Raw genomic sequence first — 22,160 nt, forward strand, 5'->3', positions numbered from 1 at the left:
GCCATTTCTTTCAGAACCCTCGGATGCATTCCATCCGGTCCTGGGGACTTGTCCACAATCAGCCCCTCCAGTCTGTCGAGCACCACCTCTCTAGTAACAGTAATGTCATTAAGACCCTCCAGTCCTACCACCTTTCCATCGCTAACACCCGGCAAATTATTCACATCCTCCTCCGTGAAGACAGAAACAAAAAAGTTATTCAAGACCTTAGCCATATCCCCATCCCCTACCACTAGGTCCCCTTTCTCATCCTCTAAAGGACCAACGTTCACCCTAGCCAGCCTCTTTTTATACGTTTATAAAAACTCTTGCTATCCTTTTTTATATTAAGTGCTAGCCCAGCTTCATAGCTTCTCCTACCCTCCTTTATCAACTTCTTTGTCAATCTTTGTTGACATTTAAACCTTTCCCAATCCTCCTCTTGCCCACTGCTCTTAGCTACTCTAAATTCCTCCGCTTTTAATTTAACACTTTCCTTCACCTCCTTCGTTATCCACGGCTTATTACCTCTCCTCCTACGGTCCTTTTTGACCATCGGAATAAATTTCTGCTGAGCACCAAGAAAGATCTCCTTAAAGATCCTCCACTGCTCCTCAGCAGACCTACCTTCCAACGCGCTCCCCCAGTCCACATTCGCCAATTCTTCTCTCATCCTACCACACTCCCCTCTATTCAAACAAAGGACGCGTGTCTGGGAACCCACTTTCTCCTCCTCCATCTGCAACAGAAACTCCACTATACAATGATCACTCTCTCCAAGAGGATCCTTCACCGCAAGGTCCCTAATTCTACCCGCCTCATTACATAGCACCAGATCCAAGATAGCTCGCTCCCTCGTCAGCTCCAACACACACTGTTCAAGGAAATTATCCTGGCAGCATTCCAAGAACTCCTCCTCGAGCCCACCTCGTCCAACATGGGTCGACCAATCAATATGCAGATTGAAATCCCATTCCTGCACGCCGCACTTATTTGCGCGTTAACAGCCCGCCCCACCTCCAGATCATTATTCGGGGACCTATAGACGACACCCACCAGCGTCTTCCTCCCTTTGCTGTTCCTAATCTCCACCCACAACGATTCCACTTTCTGCTCTTTGGCTCCGATATCATCCCTTGCTACCACCTTGATACTATCCTTAATCAGCAGAGCTACGCCACCCCCCTCTTTCCTCCTGCCTATCCTTCCTAAACACTTGATAGCCCTGTACATTCATCTCCCAGTCCCTGTCACCTTGCAGCCATGTCTCTGTAATGGCCACCAGATCGTATCCATTTGTGTCGATCTGCGCCACCAGCTCATCCACTTTATTCCGAATGCTTCGTGCATTCAGATAAAGCGCTTTCATCCCAGCCTTCACCTGGACCCTATTTGCCGTAACGCCACCAATTGGGACATCCTCGGCCTCTTCCCTTACCTGTACCCTATCCTTAACTTTAGACCTCGTAACGTCACCTACCCTTGCACCCTCCCCCCCTAATTAGTTTAAAGCCCTGTCTACAGTCCTCTTTACTCGATTCGCCAGCACTCTGGTCCCAGCACGGTTCAGACCAACCCCATCCCGCCCGAACAAGTCCCACCTACCCCAATACTGGTGCCAATGCCCCATAAATTCGAACCCATTCCTCCCACACCAATCCCTGAGCCACCCATTCACTTCCTTTATCCTGTCAACCCTACGCCCGTCTGCACTCGGTTCAGGCAGTAGCCCAGAGACGACCACCTTGTCGGTTCTACTTTTTAATTCCATTCCCAGCTTCTCATACTCCCTCCCCAGATCCTCAGTCTGCACTTTGCCAACGTCGCCGGCACCCACATGTACTACAACGACCGGGTTCTCACCCTCCCACTCCAGATTCCTCTGCAGCCCAGCTGCGACATCCTGTACCCGAGCACCAGGCAGACAACACACCCTTCTGTGCACTTTGTCATTGTGACAAAGGACAGTGTCAATACCCTTCACCCCACTATCCCCAATCACTACTACGTTCCTTTTCCCCTTCTCTTTGCCTATGTCCTGCTGCATCACTGTACCGTGTGCAGTTTGCTCACCAACCTCACCTGCCTCGTCCTCTTCCAGAGTGGAAGCAAGAACAACTTAAACCAGGCAGCTTGATTCTTTTCAAGGCATCGTCATGTAGAATATGGCTATCACTTATTTTGTTTACCTAAAACAGATGCAATGTGTATATATGTTCTTTCTGTCTGCAAAGAACTGGTGTATCAATTCCAGTACGTGCATGTGCCACACTGCAAGCCCAGCTGATAATCTTAAATTCATCAGCGTAATTCTTAGCAACTGAGCGTTATTTAACAAACGTCCAAACTGGCAGCTTGAACTGGTCAAGGCATTGCTCTGTGGAATGGACTAGTGAATGACTATCACTTGTTTTATTTGACTGAAACTGGCGTGATGTGTGTACATGTTCTTTTCTGGCTACAATTATATTAATAACACACCCATACACCCTGCTGAGGCCTTGTCCTGATTACAACCTTCCAACCTCCCCCACCGCCCAAAATCCAATTCACCTGCAAGCTCTAGCCTTCTCTCTCTCTCATCACTTTCAAATGGACCGTTAAACTTACCTAGTTTTGTGCCGTAAAAAAAGTGTCCTCCATCAATCTGACTCCTGGACTGCACTGTTGGGCTTGGAAGATAGGCAGAGCAACTGCGTCTGGTGAGACAGACACAATAAATTTTGCACTGATTGGCAATCTGACACTGATTAAGTTGTCATTTTTCAGCAGTACTCCAATTCTGCACTACCAAATGACTAATCAAATTCTATTCCCTTAATATAAAAGCAGTGACTACATTTGGGCTCCCATATGCTCTGAATTACTTCAGTGAATCGTTTCTTGAAATCCAGTGACACAATATCCTAGGCATTTTTATTAGGGACATAGAATACAAGAACAAGGACTTCCTCATCTGCCAAAAGGGGCAACCCGTGGTTCATAGTTCAGCTGTGAGATGCTGTAATGCAAAACTCCTTAAATAGTGACAGAGAAGGTCCTGCGAACAGCAGCAAGGTAGGTGACCTGTTTTGTTTTGGTGATAGTTAAGGGATGAATGTTGGCTTATTAGTTGCAAGAACTCCCTGCTCCTTGGAAAAGTTTCATTTTGTGATTTTTTTTTTTAAATTTGTTTAATTTTGGTTTCATACAAAATAGTTTGAAAAGTGCTATGGAATGTTTCATCAGCCACTTAAGCATTGGGTATCTGCTTATTATCTCATTCAAAAGACATTAGTCCATTAAGGCAAAAGACAGGTCCCTGTTTGTGAACCCAATTCTTCACTCACCTGATGAAGGGGCAGCATTCCAAATAAACCTGTTGGACTTTAACCTGGTGTTGTGAGACTTCTTATTGTGACAATGCAGCACCCTTCAATACTATTCAAGTATCTTTTTGGGTTATGTATTATAATTCTCAAGTGGGACTTGAAATCTCAGCCCTTTTACGTGGAGTCAAACAGACTGAAAGAGCCCTGGCCTATTAAATCTTTCCTAATAGCTCTAACCCGTCAATTCATTGTACAGAATGAGAATGTGTTTAATAAAGCACACAAAATATCCTAGGCATTTTTATTAGGGGCATAGAATACAAGAACAAGGACTTTCTCACCTCCCAAAAGGAGCAACCTGTGGTTCATAGTTCAGCTATGAGATGTTGTAATGCGAAACTCCTTAAATAGTGAGAGTAAATAAAGGAGTTCTTCATACAGCAGCCTGCTCTTGATAATTGCAGTAGGTGTTTGGAGAGACTGAACATGGTTCAGTGTCTAGGCTATTTATCAGTAATCGTAAATATATCCTATTCTATAACAGTGCACCATTCCAAAATTTGAAATGTGTTCGATTTACAAAAATGACCAGTTTGGTAATATGGCTGCGTCACTGACCAGTAAACAAGGCCTAGGCCAATGATCTGGGGCATAAGTTCTAAAAACACCATGATCATTTTGAAAATTTGAATTTTGTTTTTAAAATTTTCTGGAAAATAGAAGCTGGCATAAATAAAAGTAGTCATGAAACTCATTTCCTCTTGAGTAAATAGTTTACAAATGTCGTTGGGGAAAAAGATCTGTTGTTTTTGCCTATTTGGTCTACATGTCCAGTGTCACACCTCTCTGGTTAACTTAACTATTCTCTGACCAAATAAACCATTTCTGTTATATCACCACCGACCTGGGCAATTCCATTTGAATGATAAATGCCAGTGGTGCCTACATCCTGAGAATTAATTGAAAAGTGGGGAAAAGTTAGTCATTGTACTGATGATCTGAGCAGCATACTGGGGAAGAGCACCTGAGTAATTGTTTGCCATAGAGTGCTGAGCTTTATGGAACAGGGATCTGCAGTAATTTCTCGGATTTCTACCTGATCCATCCGTTGGCCTTTTCTGTCCCTTCTTGTGCCTCAGTGGATGACACACAAATCCGATCATGCTATTGGAAGAGCATAATGATCTCGTGGTTAGCATGCAACCCTCAGCCAACAACAAAGCAAATTAACTGACCACTCATTTCATTGCTTGAGGATAAGATATTGTTGGAAAGTAATGCATCAATTAAGGATTTTGCAGTGTTTCTAATGCGCTGTGTGTATGCGGGTCTTAACATAATGGCCAAATTAAACACTACAGGATTTCCACTATGTATCTAGCTTAAAGGCCAGTTTTAGCACGCTTGTTTCTAACTTGTTGAAATAGGTTATTTGGGAGTTTGTGCATGATGTTACTGTGCAAGTATTAGTAGATATGTATTTGACATCATAACTACAGTTTGACTTTTTGATGGTGCTTCTTTTAAAATCACAAATGGTAACCCATTCATGAGAATTTGTCCAGCATTTATTGCCTTTGAGAATGTGGTGTTCAGCCACTACATTGAATACAACTGAGTGGCTAGCTGTGGCATTTCAGAATGCAGTTAAATCAATCTCATCATTATGGATCTGGAGTTGCATGCAGGTCGGGCAAGCAAAGGATGGCAAAACTTCCTTGCCTAAAAAATATTGGTGACCCAGATAGATTTTTATAACAATAGTTTGTGGTGACTAATTGAATTTAAATTCTTTAACTGTCATGACGAGATTTAAACTTCTGTTTCCAGAGCATTGTTCTAGGCCTCCAGATCACTAACCCTGGCACATCAGATCAAACCCAAGATGGGTGCAATGCCAGTTTGGATTTTGTTTGTCTCCATTGTGGGGACCTTGAATTGGATTTTGGAGCAAGTAAGGAATGGATTTGTTCGCCTGGTCTATTCTGAGTATTGGCTTTGTGGCTTTAAGAAATGGAGTTTTAAAAAAAAAAGTCTGCTACCATCCCTCTAATTAGAGTCCAAGGTATTTCAAGGACTAAGCAGTGATTGTGATTACTGCACAGTTCTCAGATAACAAGGATGGGTAAATTAAATCTACTTACCCATTGAAACTAGTACAACAAATTATAGAGGAGTTAAAAATGTGATTTTTGAACTCGCAATGCATTGAAAATTCTCAATTAAACAGTGCATGTTTTACAGTGGATTAACTTTTTCCATTTTAAGTAATCTGATGCATGATGCTATTATCACCCTGCTGAAGAGACGATGCAGCAAAACAAAACCTAATTCTAATTAAACCCGCCTATTCAATAATTGTGCACTTAATTTTAGCGACCTGAAGCTTGAAGATTTGGACCTATTGTTGCTCTGCACTGCAGTGACCACTTCATCTCCTCTACATTACTGGCTAAATAATCAGTGCCTTCAGCAAGGAGTGTTTGTTTAGGCTTTTTTAATGTCCCTGGTGCTGTTTCACTTACAAGGATATTACTTTTAAACACTCTCAGTTTACAAGTTCTGCAGAATTTTGTGAAAACAAAAAGCTTGTATTTTCTGTTTGATGAATAGATGCCAATGCACAAGGCAGGAAAGGGGTGGGAGGTAATTGATAACTAAGAAATTAGCATCATGCACAAAACTCCCAGATTAACTATTTAAACCAAATTTATGTAGCATGCCTTCACAATTTAACTCAGTAAGCCTAGAAGATATCATTCTGATGAACCTGCATTCTATCCCCTCCATAGCCAGTGTCATCTTTGAGACTCTGACTGAAATTGAATGCAATGTTCCAGATGTGGTTTAAGCAAAATTCTCTACAAGTGGACACCATTTTTTGGATCTCAATTTGAGATTAAGGACCAATTTTCCATGAGCCCTTGCAATTACCTTTGTACCTGTACAAAGGTAATTGATCTATACTACACCATAGTGATATGTTACATGAGCATCTAAAACCTTTTGTTCCTCTTCCCTTCCTAGTGGCTCAGTATTAAATTAAGTTCTGCTTTGCCCTTCATCCTTGTGCTTCCCTACATTGAATTTCCTCTGCTATAGTTTCCACTAACTTGGTTTTTTTTTATCCCTTTAACTTCTACTCAACAAGACCTGAGTTGTTATCCTTGGCCCCTGCAACAATGTCTATCACAGATTCTTGATGTGCTCCAGAGCAGTATCTTAAGATCAACTTTGCAACCATACTAATCTGTTTAACCTTAGCTTAGTTACAGGCCCCATATATTCTGCCACAAGAATTGCCTGCTTCTACCTCTTTTTATTGTCTTTATCTGTGTTCTCTGAAACTCATGCACACAAGAACTGCCTGCTTCTACCTCTGCTAAAGCTCACAAATTTGATTTTGTATCATGTCTACCCAACTTCCCTGAATTCCATGACCAAATATTAAAGTTAAAATTAGCATCCTTGTGTTTAAATTCATCAGTGTCTTTGTCCCGGTCTGACAATATCCTGCAGAACCTGCCCTTCAGCATTCTGTTCTTCCAGCACCAACATTCTGTCCTTGTTTTCCCCTAATATAGACACATCTAGTGTTTTTTTTACCCCTGGTAGTCTATCCAATTATCTTCACCTCTGATAGCCTAGACCTAAATATTAGTTACTCCATTGTTGGCTCAGCATTTATTTTTCTTGAGCCAATCTGTGAAGCTTCTTGGGGCAGTCTTTACAAGCTACATGAAATTTATGATGCAGTTATATACTTGAATTAATCCTTTGAATAGTTGCATTTCCATTTTTGGGTTTCTATACGTACTTTTTAAAATTTGTTGTCCAATTTTAAATGGAAGCCAGTGGGATGAATTATAAGTGAAGGGGATGAGCTCATATGCACATTACTCATAGCCATGCTCTTATTGAACTCTGTGGCCTTGTCCAATCATACTTCCATCCTCATACCCTCTTGATATTCTTACTCTGGTCTAGTCTGCTCTGCCTTCTCTTTACTCATGCACATGAATCCACCCAGAACCGTTGGTAGTAGGGCTTCAGACATCTTGCTTCAACATCTAGATTCCACCTCTTTCTACCCTATTTCCACTTTAATTCATCCTTCCTTAACCAGCAGAGCATGCTTGAGAAATATAAGAACATAAGAACATAAGAAATAGGAGCAGGAGTAGGCCATCTAGCCCTTCGAGCCTGCCCCGCCATTCAATAAGATCATGGCTGATCTGTCGTGGCTCAGTTCCACATTCCCGCCCTCTCCCCATAACCCTTAATCCCCTCTCTTATCAAGAACCCATCAACCCGCTTCTTAAAAATATTTAGCGAGGCAGCCTCCACCACTTCAACGGGCAGAGAATTCCAGAGATTCACCACCCTTTGAGTGAAGAAGTTCCTCCTCAACTCCGTTCTAAACCGCCTCCCCTTTATCTTGAGGCTGTGCCCCCTAGTCCTACTGTCTTTTTTGAGCGGGAAGAGTCTCTCCACCTCTATCCTATCCATCCCATTCATCATCTTATACGTCTCAATGAGATCTCCCCTCATTCTTCTAAACTCTAACGAGTACAAGCCTAGTTTATTCAGCCTCTCCTCATAGCTCAATCCCCTCAACTCCGGTATCAGCCTAGTAAACCTCCTCTGCACTCCCTCCAGGGCCAAAATATCCTTGCACAGGTGCGGCGCCCAAAACTGCACACAGTACTCCAGCTGCGGCCTCACCAATGCCCTATACAGCTGCAGCAAGACCTCCCTACTTTTATATTCAATCCCATTCGCCTTCCTGACCACCTGCTGCACCTGCAAGCTGGGTTTTTGCGACTCATGCACAAGGACCCCGAGGTCCCTCTGCACCGTCGCCTGCTGCAGTTTTTCGCCCCGTAAGTAATAGTCCTTCCTACCATTCTTCCTACCAAAGTGGACCATATGGCGCAAACATTCTTGTGGTGCTTAATATCAACATGTTGTATTAAGTGAGTTACACAGCAGCACACTGCAGTGGGATTTTCTGAACTGTCATGGGTACGGAGGAAATGGTTTCCCACAGTGTTAATTTGAACCATTGTTGCAGAATATATAGCATGCCACTTGAGAACTTTGATCACCTGAAGAGACAAAGTGTGTGGGATCCCAACAGATTGGTGTCTGTTGTATTTCAAAATTTTTTGTCATTGAGATAATGGATGGAGTGTGGTCCAGGTGGCAGGGTGAAATATTTTTGTCCTTGAATAGTGTGAGCCAAGTGGTAATACCTGCTTTTGAGTCAGTGTGTAATGAGGTCAAGTCCTACTCCAGAGATTTGAATTTGAATCTCGGTCAGCACTTCAGTCGAGCTGAGGGAATGCTGCACTCGGGTGCTATAATTCGGTTGAGATGATGAAATAAGTTATCATCCTTCCTTTTAATAAAAAATCCTGTGACAATGTGAGGAGAAGAGGAGGGGTCTCTATAATGAGTTCTTCTGTTGTGCTGGCTGCTAATTATCCCTCAGTCAACAGCACTTAACAAAGGCAAATGATGTGGTCATGTATCTCACTGCTGCTGTGTGCATTTTTCTACATTATTCCAATGCCTACACTTAACAAAAAGTAATACACTGGCTGTGAAGTGCTTTGGGATATCTTGCTGTTGTGAAATATGCTATACAAATGTCTGTTCTTTAAGTGCAAGAGCTTCACTTGGCCTGTGTTAAGCAGATCCCCTTGTCGCAGCAAGAGAGCTATTAAGAATGCAAAGATCTGATTTGAGCCTGCATAGGGAGAATTCTTAGATAAGATCAATAAACCTTGAAAATGCTGAATTCGAGCTATGATATTTCAAATTTAATTAGTGTGGCTGTTAACCCTTTGAAAGAATTTGAATTTCTCACAGCTTCAGGATATTCCAAAGCATTTAGCAGATAATGAAGTACAGTCATTGTGTAATCAGATGCAGAAATTAATTTATGTTCATCAAGGTTCCACAAGCAGTGAAGCAAACTCCAATTTCACAGCACTTGAGATTTTTTACACCCAACTGAGAAGGGTTTAATATCTCATCTCCTCAAAGACTGCAATGATGCAGTGCTTCATGCAGCACTGAGGGTGTCTAAGTCTAGATTGTGCTCAGTATAGGATGTGGTGTGAAACAACAGCTGTCACTGTTTTCTGAACCAAATTAACTTTTTTTCTGTCGTAGTAAAGCAATTATTTGTATTGATGTAATAACCGAAAATGCTGGAAAGATTCAGCAGATCTCTGCATTTGTGAAGAGACAAACACAATGCCAGGAAGCCTACTGTGCCCACCCTAGTCCAATGCCAGCATCTCCACATCATGACTGGATGTGACAGGACTGCAAAGCTTGGATCTTATCCATTAATTGTGTAATCACTTGGCTATCTTGTTGCAGGCTGCTTCTGTTTTTGGCATGCAAATTCTCCTGTTATAATTTCGCTAGGTTGACACATTTTTAGGTGTGCTTGCTGCTGCTCTTGGCATGCCTTTCTCCGCTCCTCAACTAAAAGAAATGGTGAAATAGGATGTCCGTTTATAAGCATCTTCTTCACTGTTTCTCCACAGTGGGGTGGCACTGTGATTAGCATTGCTGTTTCATACCGCCAGGGACCTGGGTTCAATTCCCAGCATGGGACACTATGGAATTTAGCCATGCTAAATTGCCCTTCTGTGTCAGAGGGATTGGCTAGGGTAAATGCACAGGGTTATGGGAATAAGCTTTGGTTGGGAATGTGGTTGGTGCAGACACAGTAGGCTGAATGGCCTCCTTCTGCACTGTATGATCCTATGATTAATTTTGCAGCATTTCATCTTAATCATTTGTCAGAATTCTTTGGAAATTTCCTCTGTCCTAACTAGTACCACAAAAATGTTAAAATTTCTGGTTGTCACTTTCAAAACACAAACATTTGTGTTGAAGAATGATCTGATTTACTTGTGAAAGTAGAAAATCTTGGATTTATATGCAGCCTTTTCTGTTCCAATACAAGTATGACCTATCTTAAATGTGGAAACCAAAACTGCACATGGTATTACAGATGTGGCCTCTTCAAAACCCTGTACAATTTTAGGAAGGTGTTTATTGTTATGTTCCAGACCACTTGCAATAAAGGCCAACATGTCGTCTGCCTTCCTAATTGCTTGCTTCATCTACCTGCTAACTTACAGGTTTCTCATCTTTTAAAAAAGATTCTGCTTTTGTGACCTAAGTGAAAATCTTCAAACTTCCTGATGTTATATTCCATCTGCCATCTTGTCCTGTCATTTAACCTGTCTATGGGTCTCATGTCCTCCTTCAAATCCCAAAAGTACTAAATATACTCACTAATTTGAAGCTTCTCAACAGAGCTGTCTTTAATTTTTGTATAGTTTTAGTGATGCTTTGTGATTTGAAATGATTTGAAGTAATTGGCAACTATTGTACGGTTAAATGAAGAAAAAGTACATTTTGTTCAAAGTCAAATCTTTTATCCAGAAAATTCTGCTGTGATATTTGTTTTTAAAAGCTGCCTTGTTATACAGTAAGGAGATTGCGACATGTCAGTTTTCCTTGCTGTCTGGTGACAGTATTGTCTGACTGACTGGAGCCTCCTGCCTTCCTGAGCAGCTCCACTGGTTACAAGGGAGACTGACTATGGAATTTATGGAGTTTTCTGATCTGGGAAAATGTGCCTGTGGCTTAATTTACAATGTACTCGGGCAGCATTTGGAGAGCTAACCAATGCTAAAATAATTCCTGACCCCATGTCAGCTGTGGCTCAATGGCCATGCTCTTTCTTGCCTTTTGGCCAGATGCTGGGGATTTGAGTCCCACTCCAGAGATTTTGGGATGTAATAACCCAGACTAATGCAGTAGCTACTGTTGGAGGTGCCTTATTTAAATAAGACATCAGACCAGAGGCTGTTTCATGCTGAGACACAGAAGATTCCATTGCACTATGTGAAGGAGAACAGGAAAGTTCTTCCTAGTGCCCAGCCCAATAGTTCCTCAACCAACACTTGAAGGAATAGATCTTGTGCTCATTATTGCTGTTTTGGGGCATTTGCAGTGTGTACATTGGCTGCTGCATTTCTTACACTGCAAGAGTGACTACATTTCAGAAGTACAAGGTACATCATTGATTGTAAAGCTCTTGGGGATGATCTGACAGTCACTACCAATACAAATTCTTTCTAAGTTCCAAAGTAAGAGTTTCGGAATAGTTTCTTAAGCTTGTGTTTTCCCCCTATTAAATAATAGAGCTGCTGGTTTGTAAGAAATTGTACAAAGGCTATTTGGTCAATTAGGTCAGCATGACTGCGTCTGCTTGGTAGCTAATGGGATCTCTTCCAAGAACAAACGTGCAATTTCCATCAACTCCTCGAAGCAAACATGCGAATGTTACCTATTCCATCTGGACTTGCTGGCGCAATGTGAACAGCCAGTAACCAAAAAGAGCAAATTACTTTCAGAATAACAAGTTTAGCACCTTTTTTGGTTAAAATCAATTTCTCTTCAATTTTATAAAATAAGAACATCTGTACTCACTTTCCATTAATGACTTGCTGCATCTATATTTGTACAGTAATTTTGTGCACTTGTAAACAGCCCTATATAACTAGATGCACTGCAGTACCAGTGCTTGCAGGAGAATGCTGCAAAAAAATGTGGACCTGGGCAATTGTAATAAATGTCAAGATGGGAATTTTTAAAGGATATATGAAAGCAAGGATAGCAGATATGACTTGAAACTGGGGCTAGGATTTTGCTTCCACGTCCTGGTCCAATTAAACTTGTTTCTGAAGGCTGCACTGAGCTTTATTTCCTGCATACTGACACCGGGGATGAATTGGCTTCAGTTATTGTTTTCAGTGGGGAAAGGAAGCTGTTCTTTGTGTACAACTTGGAAGATTTTCTTTTGTGCACTTCCAATGGCTAAAAGAATGCCCAGGCTGATACTTTATCTCTTTTGTCACTTCTGATCTCTCTGCTGTCTAAAAAGCCAGCATCTGTGAAGCTGCTGTTCAGAGATAATGGCAGTTCCATATATGCTGTAATGTGCCAGGATTACAAGTAAAATGCAAACAGTTGTGGTAAATATGTTTATTTTCCATGTCCATGACACATTTGGCTCCTGCTGTTGTGAAAGTTGCCCTCATTAAAATACTTTGAACAAGAATGGATTTAGAAGTTGTTAATCACTACGGAATATTTAGTGATAAGGAGTTTGATTATTCTGCTGGCCACTGCCTCTGGAAATGTCCTTGCTAATGTTGGCAAAATAATTATTTTTTAACACAACCCATCAATTGCTAAGTTAGAACAAGCATAATTGTGTTTATTTTCTTTGCAACAATATCACCAGGTTTCTGTGGAACAGGTTTGGATGATAAGTATGAATATTGCCAAGTATTTCTTTGGCAGCAGAGGAACATTAGGACAAGGCTATTCAGCTGTTTAAGCCTGCTCTGCTTTTCAGTAAGATTGTGGCTGGTTGTGTTCCAGGACTCTTTCTCAGCCCTGAATAAATCCACTGCTTTGAGGGCTAGAACTCATCGGGCAAGCACACTCCGAGGGGGAAAAGACTCCTTATTTACCCATTATTCTTAAACTGTGTCCCCATAGTTCTAACCTCCATGACAAATGGCGTCCCCTCAAGATTTCCTATCTTTGAATAGGATCCCCCCCCCTCATTCTTCTGAACTCTTAATAATAGATTTGGTCCCCATTTGCTCAGCCTTTCCTCGTAAAATGAGCCCTTTGTCCCAGGTTGCTGCTGTTCATTTGGTATTCTAGATATTGTTCCACAGCTTTTTGGACACCTAACTGCAGATAAAAATCAAATGTCTGCTTTAATGGCTGGCAACTATGGCAGTGCCAGGGCTGTGATTGAGGACGGCACTGTAGCGTATGTTGCAGGAATGTGAAAATGCCAGTATGTAAAATGAAGGCATGAAATTCAATAGATTCTTGAGCTCTGCAGGCACTCGGGTTTCAAATATTTGGAACTGATGCGCAGGAGCATGATTGTGTGATTATCACTTGTCATGTGTACTCACTGGTGCAGTGCTATAGTTAGAATTGGAAGCGCAGATGGTCGTGATGTATGTGTTGAAATATAAACAATTTAGTTGGAATCTCCTGAGGAGATGAGATCCACCTGGATTTCTTGAGAGAAGGCTGACTCGTTAAAAATATTTGCCTTTTCCAGTGTCTTTGAACCATCTATAGTGATGCATTTGGGTTAGTACTGTGATTTTTGAGTTCTGTCTTGACACTGGATTTGTCTGCTGTAATGGATAGAAGCAATTCTTGTAAGTTTGTATGACAGTTTTTGCTTAAAAAGTGTGCAATAGGTCAGTCGTCAAAGCAGTAATGAAAGTGTGATATCTACTTGTTTGGCTTGATGCACTTGATTTATTCTTTCTGTAACAGTATGTTCCCGTTTTACTTCAGTATCCTGTTTTGATCAGAACAGCTATCCAATTGATGGCTTAGATTTGCAGACTTTTTTAAAAAATGCACCTTTTTGAGAGACTGGTGTGGATTTGTTTCTCAAATTTACTGCGTATTGAGGCATTAATCTCCTGGCTGTGCCTCTGAGCAAGTACTTTTCAGCATAAAGGGGAATTGGATAGAGTCATGAGCTAGCAATGGCAGAAGATAGAAGGAAGAAAAACTAAATTGGAGTGCAAATCAGTTTTGGATTATTTACAACAGGAATTATGTTCTGTTGTAACAGCTGGAATAGAAGGGGAAATGGGTCATTAAAAATGTCCTGAATATTTAACAAAAACTCAAAGCCCATTTGATTTGTGTGTGAGAGGGAATAAAATCTTAGTTTCTAAATAGATTCATCAATTTGCCAGATCTTCTGACAATTAAGGAAAAACCTAACCCAGTCATGCGAAAGATAAGTTAAATTTAACTGTCATTCCATATCCTGTGACGTGCTCAGTGTACACAGTAACATTCATGTGAATGTCAATCATGAGTTTGATTTTTGATCAAATATCTTGCACGCAACATGTTGTGAAATATTTATCCAATTCACTTCCCAAAAATGGGAGATGGACGTTTGAATTCATTAACAATCCTTGGCACCCATTTAGTTCATTAGTATACTGGTGAGGAGTCCTGTAGTATATTTAAAGATGTGCATCCGAATAGATTTATTGTGAAAATGTAATTCTGTAAATAACTTCATTGCAGTGTTAATGAAAGCCTACTTACGGCACTAGGAAATAAACTTATTAATGGTTTTATTGAAGCTGTGGCCAATGCAACTCAGTTTCACTAATCTCTTAGCACAAGCTTATTGGCTTGAATATCCTTTTTAATGTCATTCTACACCGCACTGAAACATCATGAACGGCAATCTTAATAAAGTGATACCTGATACCACAATTGAGTATAATATAACCAAATTTCTGATATACAACTACCATACTGAGTTGCGGAAATATATTTACAAGAGCACGAGAAAATGCTTTCTAGGGGAGCAATAACACTAGTTCTGAAAGATTTGCAATGCTTTTGGTTTTTATTTGAAAATGTGTTTTTTAAAATAATGCTGCTCCCTAACTGCTATCAGATTGCTATTGATATCTAAAACTATTTGTATTTCCCTGCCAGGAGCTTGACCGTGTAATGGCTCATTAAGAAGCCAACATCTAGTCAACAGGATTATAATAGTGATTTTGCTGTTAGTGCCAGTCTAAACGAATTGCTTTAACTTGTCGGTTGTGATAAGCAAAACCAAAACAAAACGAGCAGTGGGCATACACAAAATCTGCAGTATGCTTTATTTTTTAAGAATCAACATTTCACGGTCCCCAGTGGCTGTGATTTTTTTTTTCCCCAATGAGCTATAACATATGAGGGAGATTCCAACTTTAGCCATCTGTTATGTGTTTGCTAATATCAGCTGGCATGGGAATAAAAGGGTTCAACATTCACAGGTTGAATGGTAAAATTATTCTGGATTCCTGTTATTTTCTTAGAATAGAATGGGAAATAGCAAACACAGCCACCTGGTAAGGACACAATGAGGGTCAGCAATAAGTCTTCTGTTGACAGCCTGCTTACTGTTAGTCATATATGCAATTGAGTTGGAATGAAAGTAAGCTTTTGGAAGGTGGCCAGAATTTATGCAATCTTTCTGTGGGGCTGTCTTTTTTAAAAAAAAGATAGGGAACACACAGCTGCAGAAGAGGAAGTGGAGGGGATGGGGAGGGTGGGGAGAAGTAGTCTTAAACAATGGATTAAAAGCAATTTATGCTGAAACAGAATTTAGCCAAAAATTTGGGGAGTCATTCAATATCATCAGTCTAGTTTGGTAATATCATTGTTTTAGTGCAGTGAATTGGTTTGTGATATCCACCTGCTGCAGAATTCATAGATGCAACTGTGTGTATGTCTAAGATGATTTAAGTCATTTAATAAGTTATTTAATTCACCTGAATATCACCAGTGGATAGGGTAATTGTGATAGGGTGACCTGGATTACCCAGAAATATCATTATTACATTACCAAACCATTTACAACTAAAGCACTGCTGATCAACCTACTATGTACATCTAACATTCTCAGACTACACCCAGTTCTTGCCTGTCAGATTCCAGCCCGGTCTGTTGCCAGCATCTCCATTTCATAGATTCATTCCACTTGGGTGTTGATAAATAATAGCTGGCATGTGATTTCACAGAAGTGCCTCTTCTGTGCTGAATAGTAGCAGAGAAAATTCACCAGGATGATGCCTGGGATGGAACATTTAATTTGTGAAGTGTGTGTGCAGGCTTGGTTTGATTTTATTGGAGAAGACAGACGATCTGATCGAGGTGTACAAGATTGAGACATGGACAGAATGAACAAGGAGCAGCTATTCCCCTTAGTTGGAGAGTTAGTCGTGAGGGGCCATAGCTTCAAGGTAAAGGGCAGGGGTTAGGGGGAGATGAGAGAACTTTTCTTCCCAGGGGGTGCTGACAGTCTGGAATGCACTGCCTGGGAGAATGGTGTAGGCGGGTTGCCTCAGATCCTTTGCAAAGTATCTGGATGAGCATTTGGCACATCATAACATTCAAGGCTATGGACTAAGTGCGAGCTGATGGGATTAGGTGGGAGTTCAAGTGTTTCTAATATGTCGGTGCGGACCCTTGGGGCCGAAGTGCCTCTTCTGTGCTGTATGATTCTATGGGATCAATTGAGCCAAATATTACACAAGTTGATGTAAATATTGATTCTTCTGAACCAAACATCTGTTTTTAAAAGGAAGTAGTATTTTATCTGGCTGCTTGTATGTTTTGAAGTTACTTTCCAATAACAATTACACAGTTGAAACAAGGCCTGTTTGAGGGTAAGGTGAGTGAGCAATTTATCAGAAACATGAGATTTCATTACAGGCTCATAACTGTACTGACTTGAGAATGTGTGTTAGTTAACGCTGAATATTGCTAAAGATTGAGGGAAGCAAAGTCTGGAGATTATACCCCATGTTTTTCAATCTCAAAATGTTGTTATGTGGTACTTGTTTTGAAATAGTCAGATTAATTCCCTAATGGCAGGGAACCTGCTATTTTGCATCTTGGTGGGAGAACGAAAACACCTGTGCCTTGCAACACCTCAGCTCATCTGCGGAGGATTCCCCTTACATTTGCAATTGAACCCAGCTGGAAGCTCTATCTACAAACATAGGAAATTGTCACGCAGGAAGAGAGCTGCTTAATCATATAACTGCCCCGGATCATGTGACCCAATCCAGCCCCCTCCCCAATCCTGCAATCGTGTAATTGCCTGAGACAAAATGAGGGAAGGCGAAGCAAGACCAGTAAGGAAATTAATATTGCAGTAAATCCCCCTCCAACGCTTCAGGCAATTGGACTCGTATAAACTAGCAAATGCAGCACTAACTGGTCCATAATCATGGAAGCATTTGGGTAGCATAAAAATGATGCATTCTGCATTTTTATTGCATTGACATAGGAAAGCTGATAACAGCACAAGTCACACAGCTTTTGTGGAATGCTTCAATGGTTGCAGTCACAAGCAATCTTAAAATGTGGTCAATTGAGAATGCATTTTAATTTTAGAAGCACTCCAATCCTATTTATCGAGTTGTGATTGCATTTGCCTGGTGTAACTTCGATCTGAATAAGCCACCTTGTGAGCTGATAGAAAGCATGGTTGTACCAATGATAAAACTTCCTATCATCTCCCTGCTAATGTGCTCCCATGTTTGTACACGTTTTCCATAACAAGTGACGTAGCATGGTACAATCAAGGTGTGATTAATTCATGAAATGTATATCATGAGATCAACAGTGGCTATACTGAACACCAATATATTGCCTGACTCAACATGTCCTCCAGTAAATTGTAGCTAATCTTGCGTTTAATGCCTTGTATGTGAGTTTGTCTAGAATTCAATGACATTAAGAATTTTCCCACAAGCAGTGAAATGGTTGTAGCATTTTTTAAAAGCCAGAATGTTTCTTGTATTCCTCGTTACAAGCATAGCTGTCTGGTTTTAAATACTGACAACTTTGTGGTGTCATGAGGGAAACTCATGTCCAGTGGTGCAAGGATAGATTTTTTTTGTTGAAACTTACCAAAAGCAGCTATAAATTTCCAAATACTTTTGGCTTCACCTGTTGTAAGCTTCAAGAATGGCTGTGCTTTCTCCCTAGTTAACCAGCTTGCTCAGCCCTTTTCCTCCCTTCTGTAGGCATGTTGGTCAGAGGTTAGCAAAAGCAAAGGAAAATAAAGACTTGATATACTGGCTTTCACAATCACATCTGCTTCAGTGAACTTCCCAACCAATTACATACTTTTGAAACCTAATCACTGTCATGCAGGAAATGTGGCAACCAATTTGTTCACAGCCAAGTCCTAAAATAGCAATGCAATAATGACCTTATGATTTATTAGTAACTTAGGTTGAAGTATAAATATTGGCCAGGCTACAGGAGGACACTCTGATGTCCTTTAAAATAGTCCTGGGGATCTTTCATGTTCATCTGAAGGAAAAGTTTGTTTATTAGCCACAAGTAAGGCTTACATTAACACTGCAATGAAGTTGGCATGAAATTATCAGAAAATGGTGCCTCATCCCAAACACAGAACCTCCAATGGTGTAGCACTTCCTCTGTTAAGCTAATTTATGCTTTTAAGTCTCTGATGTGGGACTTTGGCCCACTAATTTGCCAGGGTCGAGAATGGTACCCACTGAGCCATGAAATGGCTGAATCTGAATAGAATGTTTGAACCCCTTGTGAGGTCATAAGTGAGTGGACAACACTGCAATCTCATCAGAATGTGCAGTGCTTCTGAGAGGTACAGATGGAGCATTTAGACCATTAATGCCCAGAACAGCATGGCCAGTAACAGAAACCATTTTAGTCTTTCAAAACTAAACACTAAATAAATCACTCCCACAATTTCCAGAACTTTGTTAAAAATTGATATTGATGGAAAAAGACTTCACTGGCAATTTTTTATTCTTCTGTGGGATGTGGGCTTTGCCAAATTCCAGCATTTATTGCCCAACATTAATTGCCCCTGAAGTTGGTGAGGCACCACCCCCACAGTATAGCAAAGTAGAGAATTCTAGGATTTTGATCCAGTGACAATAAAGGAATGGCAATGCACTTCCAAATCAGGATGTGTAACCTGAAGGGTAACTTGCAGGTGGTGGTGTTTCCACGCATCTTCTATTCTTGATCTTCGAGTCGTTCAGGGTCACAAGTTAAGAAGTCATGGTGAGTTGCTGCAGTGCATCTTGTAAATGGTAAAACTCACTCTAGAATTGAGATCTGGCTACCTCCATTCTATTGTAATCATTCTTCCTATTTGTCTGGGGATGATTAAATATTTAATTTAGGATGATGAAACTTGTCAATATTCCATGATTTTACTAGTCTCCAGCTGATATGGTCAAGATGCAGTGTTTAAGAGTTGAGCCTAACCCGTTCATAGTCATGTCTATAATAAAAACAAAGATCCAACTGTTGATTTGTGACAAGACAATGGTTAGACAGTACATTGGCAAACACTTCTGGTTATTACTACCCTCCCAGTTTAATTCAGCCATATGTGTAAATATATTCTTGGGTTCAAACTATTATTCTGCTCTGAGATGTTCTCATGAATGATTAGCAGATTTTGATGGTGGAAAACGGAGCAAACATCAAGTGTAATCACCCCAATGTGGACTTGGGTTCAAAGACTTCATAAAACATGCAGAAATGAGGGACTTGTGGTTGTTATAGTGCACTACAGAAACAGAATACCAAGGACAGCTAGAATGTGTAGCGACTATGATAACATTTCAAATATGAAAAATTTTGAAACGGTGCAATTTAAAAAGGAATGTAAGCAAGAAATGAAGACATGGGAATGTCCAAAAAACGTGTAGGTTGTGCTTTAGCCATGGTGTATGTACAAGTTTATGGGGATAGGGCGGAGTGGAGTGACTGGGTCGGATTTTTTTTGGAGATTCGGTACAGACTTAACATAAGAACATAAGAAATAGGAGCAGGAGTAGGCCATCTAGCCCTTCGAGCCTGCCCCGCCATTCAATAAGATCATGGCTGATCTGTTGTGGCTCAGTTCCACTTTCCCGCCCTCTCCCCATAACCCTTAATCCCCTCTCTTATCAAGAACCCATCAACCCGCTTCTTAAAAATATTTAGCGAGGCAGCCTCCACCACTTCAACGGGCAGAGAATTCCAGAGATTCACCACCCTTTGAGTGAAGAAGTTCCTCCTCAACTCTGTTCTAAACCGCCTCCCCTTTATCTTGAGGCTGTGCCCCCTAGTCCTAGTGTCTTTTTTGAGCGGGAAGAGTCTCTCCACCTCTATCCTATCCATCCCATTCATCATCTTATACGTCTCAATGAGATCTCCCCTCATTCTTCTAAACTCTAACGAGTACAAGCCTAGTTTATTCAGCCTCTCCTCATAGCTCAATCCCCTCAACTCTGGTATCAGCCTAGTAAACCTCCTCTGCACTCCCTCCAGGGCCAAAATATCCTTGCGCAGGTGCGGCGCCCAAAACTGCACACAGTACTCCAGCTGCGGCCTCACCAATGCCCTATACAGCTGCAGCAAGACCTCCCTACTTTTATATTCAATCCCCCTCGCTATGAAGGCCAGCATCCCATTCGCCTTCCTGACCACCTGCTGCACCTGCAAGCTGGGTTTTTGCGACCATGCACAAGGACCCCGAGGTCCCTCTGCACCGTCGCCTGCTGCAGTTTTTCGCCACGTAAGTAATAGTCCTTCCTACCATTCTTCCTACCAAAGTGGACCACCTCACACTTGCCAACATTATGTCCTCTTTCTGCACTGAATGGGTTCTATGGATATCTTGCACGTTTGAGACCTATTTGATAATCTTGGCTTATTTGCCCCCACGTTGTTGGTTTTGTGGTTCTGAATATTTTAAAGTACATGGAGGAAATCTGTTTATGCGGAACTTTTCTAAATAGCTTGCAAATCCATATCCCTTCAGCCACATTAGTTTTCGTTTGTAGGTAAATTCCCCCTTTTGAGGTCTTGTAACTGGTTAAGTTGGAGCATGACACTAATGGTGACGAAGGACTATTTTTAAAAACAATGCTCCCTCAGGTTTTCATTATAAACAACATCATAGTGGCAACTTGATTGATTTACTGAAAACTAAATGAACACGTCAGTTGGATACTGACAATTATTGGTATTTGAATTCTGAGAGATTAGTTGGTCAAAGTTTAGAATGACTATTCAAAGTTGGCTTTTCCATAGACCATGATTTGACAGTAGCCTGACTCCAGCAAGAGAGCTAAAATGCTGTATTCTGAAAACTCACTCCTGCCAGTCCCAGGTCAAAATACATTTGTAAACGTCTTGCCTAACATTGCTCAAGAGCATCCCAAGTCAAATCAAATCAATTCAATTCACTTCTTTTTGAATTGATTTAGACTGCAAGAGGTCACGCTGCAAATTTGTCTTGGAATTTTCTTGGAATTTACCCAGATTGCTTCACACAAAATAAAATTGCAAGTAGCCCAGCACAGTTGGAATAAGCTGTGTAAGAGCTGACTGTACTGGACTCGAGTGACAGTCTCAGTGGTTCTCCAAGTGAATTTTTGCCATTAAAAGATGTGTTACAGAATATTCATGGAGTACTTGGACTTTTCTGTTCCAGATTCATCACGTTGCACAGAATGGAGGGCTATACAAAAAGCCATTTAATCAGTCTTTTGAGGAAACTCCTATGCTCGTTGCTGTGTTGACCTACATGGGTTATGGAATTCTTACGCTGTTTGGCTACCTCAGGGATTTTCTTCGGGAGTGGAAGATTGAAAAGTGTCATCATGCTACTGAACGTGAAGAGCAAAAGGTAGGGGCAGAATTTCCAAAAATGTCCCCTTTTTTTATTAAAACATTGGTGCTAGATGAATTGAAAAACACCTTGCCTCATGTTGCAGCATTACGTGCTCAAGGACGGGCCTCTAATTTCAATGACTAAGCAGACTAATTGCATAGCATTTTCAGAAGTCTGGAACTTTGAGCAATAATCCCACATATATTTCAGTAGTAAAGTATAGGGTGTGCCCTTAAGTATAAATGTAAAAGAAATATTTTCTGGTGATGAAGCTGCAACTGTCTTACTTTACTTATGTATAGTGGCTTTGCCATACCATTGCAAACAGGGATGCTTATTGACGATGGACACTCTTAGACCCCATGCTAATTTATATCTGATTCCTGAATTGCTGTTTGTGCATATGGATCACAGACCTTGGTGGGTGTTGCATTGTTGAGTTCTCCTGGTGCTCAAAACTGTGGGAAACAGTACTTCAGAAACTGCTGTATAAAAACATAAATCAATTTTGGTCTTAAATTATACTC

General features: G+C 40.9%; 1 protein-coding gene across 1 annotated transcript in view; it reads left to right on the forward strand.

Moving 5' to 3' along the window:
* LOC145352421 (serine palmitoyltransferase 2-like) overlaps positions 1-22,160 on the forward strand; it is a 116,200-nt gene that overhangs the window by 11,228 nt on the left and 82,812 nt on the right. Inside the window, exon 2 of the mRNA XM_080202263.1 lies at positions 21,454-21,648. Coding sequence (XP_080058389.1) covers positions 21,454-21,648 — 195 coding nt within the window. The remainder of the gene's footprint in view (positions 1-21,453; positions 21,649-22,160) is intronic.

This window comes from Carcharhinus amblyrhynchos, chromosome 14 (assembly GCF_965287045.1).
Source record: "Carcharhinus amblyrhynchos chromosome 14, sCarAmb.v2.hapA, whole genome shotgun sequence".
NCBI classification, from domain to species: domain Eukaryota; kingdom Metazoa; phylum Chordata; class Chondrichthyes; order Carcharhiniformes; family Carcharhinidae; genus Carcharhinus; species Carcharhinus amblyrhynchos.